General features: G+C 44.1%; 1 protein-coding gene across 5 annotated transcripts in view; it reads right to left on the bottom strand.

Moving 5' to 3' along the window:
• PALM2AKAP2 (PALM2 and AKAP2 fusion) overlaps positions 1–12,052 on the bottom strand; it is a 478,191-nt gene that overhangs the window by 247,894 nt on the left and 218,245 nt on the right. For all 5 annotated transcript variants that reach the window (XM_061200121.1, XM_061200118.1, XM_061200120.1 and 2 more), the window contains exon 4: positions 6,629–6,759. In XM_061200121.1, coding sequence (XP_061056104.1) covers positions 6,629–6,759 — 131 coding nt within the window. The remainder of the gene's footprint in view (positions 1–6,628; positions 6,760–12,052) is intronic.

Genomic DNA, 12,052 nt, shown 5'->3' on the forward strand with positions numbered 1-12,052 from the left:
GAAACAACAGCACATCACAGACTTAAAAACAGCAAGTAGGAAGAACACACTGAATCCCAAGCAAGTGTCCTTTGTGATTCCAATGAACGTTTCTGTGGTTGCCTTTTCTAGAACATCTATTTGTGGGTCACTGTCATCTTCTTGGTTGCCAAAATCCCATAATATAACACACACATGCTTATGCCTGATGTTGCCAGTCTTCTGCTTTGAGTGTCTTAAGAATATGGAAAATTAAGTGAATTCTGGTGTCCATCAGAGACCAACAGAGGCACTCAAAGAATCTTGAGTCAGAAGCAGAATTGAACCAGACCACTTGCATCTTGAATTTTCTTTCTAAAAAGCTGCATAGGGCTTACCCTGGTGGCGCAGTGGTTGAGGGTCTGCCTGCCAGTGCGGGGGACGCGGGTTCGAGCCCTGGTCTGGGAGGATCCCACATGCTGCGGAGCAACTGGGCCCGTGGGCCACAACTACTGAGCCTGCGCGTCTGAAGCCTGTGCTCCGCAACAAGAAAAAGGCTGTGATAGTGAGAGGCCCGCGCACCGCGATGGAGGGTGGCCCCTGCTTGCCGCAACTAGAGGGGGTCCTCGCACAGTAACGAGGACCCAACACAGCCAAAAATAAAAAAAAATAAAAAATAAAAAGTTGCATGGCCCTCTCTGGGTTAGCAACTGAGGCTTCAATATTTTATTCAATGAATATTTCGATGTGACATACTTTAGAATTGACAGCTGTTCAGATGAATTAGTCACCTCTGGGATGAGTCAGTTACACACGGAGCTTTTGTTTCCTGAGAACTTAACCTCTTTCCCCGATTCTGGCCTGCCTCCAAAACTACTTCCTTCCACAATAGCGATATTTCTCTGCATAGATCTCTTTGTTCAGAAGAGGGATCTCTCGCCAACCTCCCAAATTAGAGGATCTCAGAATACCACATCTGGAAGACCCTGAGAGACCTCTCACTGAAGAGATGAGGAAACTGAGACCAGAGAGAATGAGAGATTTGCCCAAAGTCACACAGCAAATTAGCAGCAGAGCTAGAATCAGCACCCTGGCTTTGCGACAGTTTGTTCCCTTTTCATTTACCACTTCATGAGGTTTCTCATCTTCTCTGGAGTAATTCCAAGGTGGGGAGACAAATTTTCCTCATACTTCTCACTAATCAAAGAAAGTTAAGAACACTATATTTCAAACACTTAAATAAAACGTGGTTAAATAAGAAAGAGAATCTTAGGTGAGAAAACCACAAGGCAAGTGACAAGACTTGTTGATTGGAGCAGATGTGAAATAGATACAGCTAGTGTGAATCTAACTACCTAAAATCTCCAAAAGGATCAATGGGAAACCCACTTGTGGCCCCCAGGGACGCATCACATCCAGTGATGGCATGGACAATGGCGGATGATGGGCCCAAGCCAGAAACAATCCTTTGGGCTTTCTCAATATAGCACTCCAATGGGAAATAAAGCAGACAGATGTGATATCCAATTTTTTTTTAAAAAGAAAAAGAAAAAAGAAATCTGTGTACAGATTTTGCTTTCAACAATTCCAACTTTTCTTCTTTTTTTTAGCCTATTTTTCTCCTGGTTTCTAGTGAGCCAAGAATATAATCAACAGATGGGGCCATCCTGAAATTGCCCTGAGAAAAGTTGTGCAAAAGAATTTGACAATTGATATATCATTTGTCATCACTGAAGTCATCATTTCAAGGCTATCGTGCTCTTAATTTCAGCCAGAAACCTTTGAAAAATGGTAGCATTTTCTGGCCTTTGGGAAAGTAGCCATCTTTCTGGACGGGTATCAATTTTAGTTTGGTAAACCAAGGCTGTTTCCAATCAAGTTCAAATGAAAAGCTTGGTTCCATGGTGGGACCTATGGTAGAGAGACCTCAGCCCAATGCCAGAGAGACCTCAGCCCAGTGCCAGAGAGACAGCTTTATTCCCACCTAAAGGAGTTGCAAAGCAGTGTTCAAATTTCCTTGAGTCAAAGTACTAAGGCTTTTAATCAGTCTGAAATCAAGGGTCAGGGTTGTCCTTCTTTATCTGTTTGGGTGAAATCAATTTTCTTCCAAACACTATTTACTTCTCACTTGCCTTGAGGGTTTACAGGTATTATAATGGGATTTCACTTATGATCTACGCTTTTTTCCATTTATAGCAATTGTTCTTGAACCTGACCATGCAAAAGAATTACCTGGAGCACTGTTTGAAAAACATAAATTACAGGGCTCCTCACCTCGGTCACTGAATCCAAATTTCCTGGAATGAAGTCTGGGAATTCATATTTTTATTCCCAAGTGATTCTAATGCCCAGATTTAATAGTCTAGTTACATTTTTCCCTCCCTCCCTCCCTCCCTCCCTCCCTTCCTTCCTTCCTTCCTCCCTCCCTCCCTTCCTTCCCTGCTTCCTCCCCTCCTTCCCATCCTCCTTGTGGGCTGCCCTAAAAACCTAAGCACCACATATAATAGTTTTAAAAGACAGACAACATTCTCAGTTCCAAATCACCGCCAATTTACAAATAACATTTTGGAAGAAAACATGTCTGTAAACCTGGAACTTCTTGTATGGCTACTGGCACTGTAAAGAATTTTGGAATCAGAATTAGAAAGGTGGTTATGTTCTTTCTCTTGAAGATATCTAGGGAAACAGACATACGTCTAAGCGCAAATTCTCATGCTTTATTTTAAGTCTTTATCATATTCAGAATGGCCAACACATAAAGAATTCAGATGTGGCCTAAATCCTACATACACTTGAAGTTCTGAGTTAGGTTGCTATCATTATCTTCTCTTGTTCTAAACTAACTGACCCTGATTTCCCTTAACCTTTCCTTGCAGGCTTTCTCCCTGCTCTTGGATTGCTATTCTCTACTGCTCCATCAGGTTCTTCAAGCTACTCCTGATTCACCAAAAGGGACTAATATACCTTCAGGGCCTAAATGTACTAATATATTTTAGTACATTTATATTATATACTAATATAGTTTGAAAAGAGTTCATATGTCTCTTCAGGAAAATATAATTTGTTGCTGGGGGAGGACTTAGACAAGTGGACCCAAATCTTAAGATCTACAAATTAATGTTCCAATTCAAACAAAGAAATTTTCCTTTAGAATTCCTTAATTTAGTGGTTCTGCTGCATTTGACCTGCAGACAGTTTCCAGGATTCCTATTACATAAAGATCAGATCTTATTTCAAAGCCACTCATATTTTCCTTTATTCTCTTCTTCCTTTTCCTCTGAATTCTTGAGTTGTTTTAGTTCATCCTCTTTCTCATTCATTGGGCTATTCTGTACTTTCCCTCCTGCTGGTCAGTTTTCCCTAATGCTTGCAGTTTTTAACTGAACAATCATGCTTCTGGAAGACTGAAGGATTAGTACCCATTTTCACCCTTTCCTGTATCTGTACCCTTTGCCCCATAACTCTGAGTTCCTTTCCCTAAAGGTTGACTGTCTACCTCCTCCCCTGGGTTTTGGGATTAGCCTTCGACTTGCTTTGGCTAATGGCTCACGGGCAGTTCTGAGCCAACGCCTTGTGCCTGTTCGGCCCCCTTGCACCTCTGCCATTGCCATAAAAGGAAATTGTCACGATTAGTTCATTAGTGCAGGGAAAATAAGAGCAGGCGCATCCAACCTACAGCTTAGAGTCTCTTAGCCGAGCTCGGCCAAAATTAGCAGAGCCAGGCCAGCCAATCCCCAAAGACCTTGTAAGACTGGAGGATGCTTAGGTTTACAATGAACCTTTAAAGCAGTTCAAGTGACTAAGAGTGTGAGAGAGAACCAATGCTTGACTTCAGGAAAGTGTCTTAGGTGACTGAGTATCCTTTAAGGAAGGAGCGGGGAGAGCTCCTTTCTTCCCTTGGGACTGGAGCTTAAAGATGCTAAATACTGTAGAAGAGAAGTTGCGAGTAAGATGAAGGGAAGCAGAAACTGACATCTAAGGTAGGAAGAAACTCCTCCCTCAAGAGGCCCTAAGGAGGAAATGATGCCCATTGGCAGCCCTGCTCCTACAGAAAAGCAGCTCCAGGGAACACAGCTCATTCTCCAACAAATGGCCAATGCCCATTTGGCCGATGTCCAGCAAAGCCGTGGTTATGGCAGAAGGAAATGACTCCTGAATCCAGGCCTAAGCATCCCACCCCCACCCCTTTAGGCTGTTATGATTTCTTTCCTTCTGGCTTGGGAATCTCTCTCTTAAATGGCCTCCAAGAGATTGCCTGCATGCATTGAATGAGCTCTTTCTTCTGTTGACTCAAAGGACAAAAAGAGATTCTCTTTATTTTTCAGAGTACGGTCATGCCCACCTGAACCACAAACCAGCTCCTAACTGATTAATTTAGCCAAAACTGAGTCTTGATTTAAGACTCCTCTCCCACGTGTAATGGCTCATCACAGGTGAGAGTTACCACCTATGGGGCTAGAACAACAATATATTTGTATTCAAGCCAAAGTGAAACTGCCAATGTGGTTGAAGACCACGTTTTCTGATGCCATTTAAGAAAACCAGAAAAGGTCATAGAACTGGTTTTATCCTACTTTCCAAATCCTGTCTGCCTGCCATCTGTAATAATACCTACTACATGAAATGAATGCACATGTCAGGCTCAGTGAGAAAAGATATCCAGGTTTTAAAAAAACAATTTTAAATCAAATTTTCTGCCCATCCAGGCGTATACTGTCTCCCTCCATACCAGAGGGGGCCTGCAATTCTCATCCCTGTTTCTTCATCCTGCCTAGAACTACTCAGCCGTATAATGCTGCCCCATGTGAACCTGAATCATGGTTCCTGCTGTGAACAGACAGTGCCCACGCCACTTGGTTCCTAGAATTTTGCCAACTTGGACTGGAGGGTAATTCCCCAGCCTCCCTCTGCCAGGCAGGGGTCCCAGCCCCAATCCTTTCATTCAACAAACAGCTGTGGAGCACCTGCTTGGTGCCAGACCCATGCGTAGTGTAGTGTAGTAAGAAAGAGATAGGAAATGGAATGGAACTTTTAACAAGAGTAAAGGTAAAGAGATGCTACACGGTATCAACTGTTACTGCAGCTGAAAGCGCCATGGACTTGCCACTTTGAGACTTAGAAACAAACCTCCTATAAAACCATGTCTCAGAGCTGCCTTTTCCTCTCCAATTGACTGTCAATATTTCCCATGATCCTTGGCTCCCTCATCTTGTCTAAGATGCAGCAAGCCGAGCCACTTCTGAGGAGAGGGAATCCCCAAGGCTCAGGACTCTGAGCTACTTCATTCCACCCCCTCCCCTTTCTATCTTCTGGGTGTCTAACATGAAGTCCCTTCTCTTCCTGGGGTTCTGGAGGTACTTGTCCTCACAAGCTTGATGTCAGTATTTACAGGATTAAAATTTCTTCTTCTAATGGTATATATATATACATATATATATATGTATATATATATACACATACACACACACTAATATTTAGCCTTTAATAATTTAGCCTTTCCAATGTTATATATATATATATATATATATTATTTAGCCTTTATCCTTTGAATTTTAAGAAAATGTGTGTGTGTACGTGTATGTGTGTGTATGTATATGTACACATACACACACACACACACACACACACACACACATCCCATATAAACTTTTTTTTAGCCAGTTTCCCCCACAAGCAAAGCTTGGGCAAGCTGCTCTGAGAACTCTGTAAGGGGCATAAGGGCAAAGTAGGGACACAGGCCTTTGGGGCTTACAGTCGGTCTGCTTTTCCCTTTGGTGATGCTGTTGGGGTCCCCTAGGTACCCTCACCAGCTTCATTCACTCTTGGGTACAAATGACTGGTAGCAAGTTAGCTATTACTTTTTGTATTTTAAAAGAGCTCAAAACCTCAGGAGAAAGAGATGACCCTCTCCAAGGTGAGATTTCCAGCAGAATTTGGTGGGATAAGGTGGCGGGGGAGATTTCGTTCTAAGGCATCTCCACACACCATCTTCCCCCACCATCTCACATCTCTGGCTGGGTGTCCTGGGACCTGGCGTGGCTACAGTTCCCAAGTGGAAACCTACATTTATTTTGCTTCTGTCTGAGCCTGGCCAGCCACTGGCCATAGAAAGGTCACTTATCTCCCAGACTGAAATGTTCAGAACCTGGTTGAGGACCATAAAGGAAGCAACTCACCCTCTGAGCACTGAAACTGGACAATACAAAGTTACTTTTTAGAGCCCAGGCACACAGCTCACAGGGGTGCCCTCAGTTTCAATTCCAAGACCCTTGGCTACAGTTTTCCCATTTCAAATTGATCAAATGTAGCAAATTTGACAACAGACCCACTAACAGCTAACAGCCTGAGCTCAAGAAGGAAAAAGACAAAGCTGACAGAAGAACTCAAAAAGGGGACATTTAGTGAAGGGGCAAGCTGCTTACCACACCTAGTTGGTCCATGAAGACATCACTGTACTGTGTGACAGCCCAATACAATACTTAGTACTCAGAGTCAAAATTCTGGGTTATATGGAAAAGTTTCAGTGGCAACAACGTACCTACTCTGTTTAGGAAGATAATTCTAAAGCCCTGGGAAAAGGTGACGGCATTGAGAAACGCCCCCTAGAGGAGAGCGGTGGTTACTGCACTGTAAAGCCACAGCTTGGGGGCCTGGGCTGGAAACCACCTACCTCTGAATGTTACCTTCAAGTTGTTTGACTCTTAACTCATCCTCCTCAGACTGCCGCCGCCTGGCTTCCTCCTCTTCCGCAGTTCCAGCAGGTACACCCTGCAGCAGCCATTTTTCCCGAAGCACTTTGGACTGTGGGAATGAGCGAAGAGAACAGACTAGATGATACCTTTCAGTCCACACCCCCCCTCTCCCTCCGCGGTGCCTCCATCTTAGCTCCGCCCCTCATCAGTGTCCGCCTGAATCGCTTCTCACTACTTGGCCCCCTACTTGCCTCTCTCGCCTAAGGCCCAGAGAGCCGCCAAAAGGATTGATTTCCACTTTTCTATTATTAAAAAATTTGAAAACATACAGAAAAACAGAGGAAACTATATGATGCTTGCCTGTGTAATCTCATCTGGATTTCACAACTATAAACATTTTGCCGTATTTTCCCATATATTCTTTCCACCAAAGCATTTTAAAGTAAATAACAAACATCATGACATGGCACCCATAAATATTTTAGTACAAGTCTCTAGAAAATAAGGACATTTTTCTATGCAACTACAGTTCCATTATAACATTTCCTAAGATCACTGTAACATCCAGTCCATCTTAACGTGCTCTTTTTAAAAGATTATGTCATGCCTCTTCTTAAAAACTCATTTTTAATGACTCCCAACCATCCTCAGCAGTTGTCTCTTAATGGTACTAAACTTATGCACCCCACCTGTGTCGGTGTCCCAATACAATCGTGGAGTAAAATGAAAAGTTTTCGTGTTTTGGGTCAGTGGTTAGGAGGGAGTGATTGATTAGTGCTTTGAGAAGGGAAATGAAAACAGCTCAAGAGAAAGGCATGTTGAAACTCCCTAAAATGAAGAGCAAAGCATGTAAGGCATAGGACAGGATTTTTGATTTGGGTTCCCTAGATGGCATTTGGTGGTTACTGGATGTTTGCCAGAGGCTGGACATCATGGCTGAGCATCCCTGTGGGCAGGTCGGTGGTCATGGGAATGGACCACTGTGAGGATGCCTCACCAATTCTGCCAGAAGAAGGGCATGCGACAAGTTCTTCCCAGCAAGGACAGGAATAATGGCCTTGAAGCCAGTCAACATAGACTAAGTGCTAGGTTCTCTGGCTCCCTGGCATCCCCTCTATCTGAATCTTGTTTGATCTCATTAGTTAGGGTGAGGAAGTGAAAGAAAGGGAGCTCTCATGATGACTAAGAGCCAGGTCATGCATGGCTTGGAACCAATTAAATATGATTTACGGAAGTAAGAGAATGGACTATGTCTCTAACATTGTGGATACACAATTCAGACTACTAGTTTCCTTTCGATAGCTCTTACAAGCAAAAGATACACAAGTCCATAGACTCTCATTTTACATGGGATTAAGGGCTATTTATTATGAACCTATAAAATGAGTCACTAAAAATTACTAACATTTAGTAATAGTAAATTAGAATTCATTAATGGTTCTGATCTGCCATTCTACTGAGAAGTCAGGCAACCATTCAGCACCATGGAGCAAGATGTACAGGAGCTGGATGTACAGGAGCAAGTTCTGGTGGCTGGAATTCCTGCACTTCTGGTTGGACCTTTTGTTAGCAACGCATCATCAGGGTGGCATCCAGGTGGCCATAGTTTTCACTGGTGTTATTCTTCCTTTTGAATTACAAGTCGTTGGCGGAGATTTGTTTGGTCACTCTTAGAGTGCATAGAGAGGCATATTTATAGCTCTTGAACTGCAGCTTTCCATTCATTAAAGACACAAGTTTGTTCACATATGATTCCTAACTGTACGGCTAAAGTGATTGCAGACAGGAACCACCCTCTCACCCCAATGTGCTTAAACAGTTACACATCATTGCTAACATGTTGCCAGTAAACACGTTATAAATAGTTTGCAACTACTACTCAGGAAAGTGTAAAAAAATACTTAAAAATTTATAGGGCATTGTTTAATAATATAAAATCATGTGTGAAAGCTCATGGTGCAATTTGTGTATGTTGGTGGCTCTCCTGTGGGCTGAATTGTGTCCCCGCCCCCAAATTCATATGTTGAAGTCTTAAGCCCCACTACTGCAGAATGTGACTATTTTGGAAATAGGGTTTTTAAAGAGGAAATTAACGTTAAATGAGGTCATTGGGATGGGCTCTAATCCAATATGACTGGTGTGCTTATAAAAAGAGGAGATTAGGACACAGACAAGCACAGAAAGATCGTGTAAAGACACCTGAGGAAGACAGCCATCAACAAGCCAAGCAGAGGGCATTAGAAGAAACTAACCCTGCTGACACCTTGATCTTGTACTTCTAGCCTCTAGAATTGTGGGAAAATACATTTCTGTTGTTTAGGACACCCAGTCTGTGGAATTTGTTATGGCAGCCCTAGCAAACTACTACATTCTCCAAAGCTTTATTACAGAGATTCCCCCCACCCCTCACTGGAAAGTGGGAATGGGTGGGGTAAATTGGTTTCTCTTCCTAAGTGGGCTACAGAAGGAACAAACAAACAAACAAACAAAACCCTCAGAACCACCATTCTCCACTCAAGCCACTCAAAATTCTCCAGGGAGATCACACTCGCATATGGCAAGAGACCAGGTTGAACAATGGTTAACAGTCTGGATTCTGGAGCCAGTCTGCCCTTTACTAGCTGTGTGACCTAGGACAGGCCCGTAGCCTCACTGAGCCTCAGTTTCCTCATCTGTAAAATGGACACAACAACTGTGCTCATCTCAGAGATGTGTTATGAGGATTTAAATGAGTTCATATATTAAAAGTGCTGGGTCTATACTTAGTACTATAGGAATGTTTATTCTTGTCGTTCGTCCTGTTCCCCTGGTCTCTCCTCTTTTCACCTGAGAAAGAGCAGGTAAAATGCCACCTGAGAAGCCTTCCTCCACTTCTGCTGGCAGGATTAGTGTCTCCTATAGTGGAGAACATATTCTAGAGCATTCTTTATTTTTTAAATTTTATTTATTTATTTATTTGGCTGCACCACACGGCTTGTGGGATCTTAGTTTCCTGACCAGGGATTGAACCCAGGCCACAGCAGTGAAAACGCCAAGTCCTAACCACTGGACCACCAGGGAACTCCTAGAGCATTCTTTAGATTGCCCTCAAATTATTTCTTTTTATATCTGTCCCCCCTGTAGACTCCCAGCTCCTCAATGGCTACGGTCATTCCTTATTCACCTTGGCATCTCATTGTCTCACCTGGCTCAGTTCCAGCCAATGAATGAGTGAATGGGTGAACTGGAAAATTCTCGATTTTCTTTCACTCTGATTACTTGGGAGGAAGGGGTCACCCTTTCAGGGAGCTTCCTGTGCTAAAATGTTTGAAATTAACCTAGTTCCACCCGTGGAAGGTAAAAACCTCAGGATTTTGGGAGACTGATATGCTGGCAACCTCAGACTTGGTGTGTGGACCCTTCTGGAAAGGCAGCCATGGAGAGTCCCGGCTTTCTGTGCCCCAGCAGGAGATGCTCTACAAGCCAGGGCTTCTTGAAATGCGAGGAAGTGGCTGATTTTGGGAATGTTCTGTCTGCTCTTCTTCACCCAGTGCCTCCTGCCACCAAGGGAAGGGTTGAATTATCCCACCCCACCCCATTTTCTGGCTGATTTAGCCCCAGCCATTGGTCAGTGCTTCTGACAAAAGCAGCCTGGTGACCATGAACACCAAAAACATATGTGCCCCCAGATCTGTCCCTTTGCTGGATACAGCAGTGACATCACCAAAACATCCTCAAACAGGTGGAGCTAGGAAGAGAGGATCTAACAGAACAGGACAGTGGGCCTGGTCTCAGGCAAGTCTGTTTCACAAAGGTGTTTTGACATTACAAAACCAAAAATGCTTAGTTGAGTTTTCACTTGGCCCCAAAGTAATTGCTGTCAGGGAAAACCACCAATTCAAATCCATTTGCCGCCAGAGGCTTCCTTAACCTACTCCAGATCCCCTCGTCTTGTACCATAGAGCTGACTGTGTTAGGGCCTCGGATGTAAGGCACCTGTGTGTACTGATCACGCACGTCCGCCAAAAGCACCACCTTCCCTGTATCGCTCTGGCTCTCATTGGCCGCCTGAGTGTTTCAGAATTTAGTGACAAGCAGAGCTCAGCAGAAGTGAAAACCAGAACTAAAAAGTATTCTTTTCTTATGCCCTTATTGTCCAAGTAACACACATCAGAAAAAAAAAAAAGTCTATCAAAGCGTGCAGGTACTAAGAACTGTCAAAATTTCACATTTGTCAAGTGGAGGCAACTGTGAAGAGTCAAGACAAAGAAGCAGCAGACGGGGAGCTGGCAGCTGACACACGGAGTCTTGATAGGGCTCCTGAAAGGCCGATGGAGAGACCTCCTGAAGTAAATCTGGTTCTTGCTCTGTGGGCCGGTCCAGCCTCGGAAAACAAAACTAGTACAGAGCCTCTCAAACTTACAGTCTGTATGAGCATTCCCAGGAGAGCTTGCTATAACACAGATTCCAGGGCCCTGCCCCCAGAGATGTTGACTCTGTGAATCGGGGATAAGGCCTGGGAGTCTGAATTTTTTTTTAAATTAATTCATTAATTAATTAATTTTTGTCTGTGTTGGGTCTTCGTTTCTGTGCGAGGGCTTTTTCTAGTTGCGGCAAGTGGGAGCCACTCTTCATCGCGGTGCGCGGGCCTCTCACTATCGCGGCCTCTCTTGTTGCGGAGCACAGGCTCCAGACGCGCAGGCTCAGTAGTTGTGGCTCACAGGCCCAGTTGCTCCGCGGCATGTGGGATCTTCCCAGACCAGGGCTCGAACCCGTGTCCCCTGCATTGGCAGGCGGATTCTCAACCACTGCACCACCAGGGAAGCCCGAGTCTGAATTTTAACAAGCTCCCAGGTGATGCTGTCACTGATGTCGCCAGACCGAGGACCACAGTCTGAGTAGCACTGCATGAGGACTATCCAAATGCCTGAGGAATGCAATAAGCTTTCCCGCTGGCTAGCCAAAAGAACTACTCATCCTCTTGCAAACCTGTCTCTCCTCCTGCATCCCCCATCTCAGGAACAGCAGGGTCCCCATCCATCCCCTACATGCCAGGCACTCTGCCAGGTCTGAAGACACCTCTCGGGAAGATAGGCAAGTCCTCACTCTCACCAAGTCTTCATTCCAATAAAAATGGATGCAAGATAATTTCAGAGTATGATACATGCATGGCAGGAGGTAGGCAGGATGATGTGACAAACAGGGACTGAGGGAAGACACTTTAGGTGGGAAAGATCTCTCTGAGTACTTAAACGTTTGAGCTGAGATTTGAGATGCAAGGAAGGGCATTCGAGGTGGAGGGATGACAAATGTCATAGCTGGCAAGTGGGACAGAGTTTGGTGACCTTCAAGATTGTCTAATCAAACCTTTTTAATCTACAGATAAGGTAACTAAGCTAAAGCAACTTTTCAGGGTGATCCAG

This window comes from Eubalaena glacialis, chromosome 9, assembly GCF_028564815.1.
Source record: "Eubalaena glacialis isolate mEubGla1 chromosome 9, mEubGla1.1.hap2.+ XY, whole genome shotgun sequence".
Lineage (NCBI taxonomy): Eukaryota > Metazoa > Chordata > Mammalia > Artiodactyla > Balaenidae > Eubalaena > Eubalaena glacialis.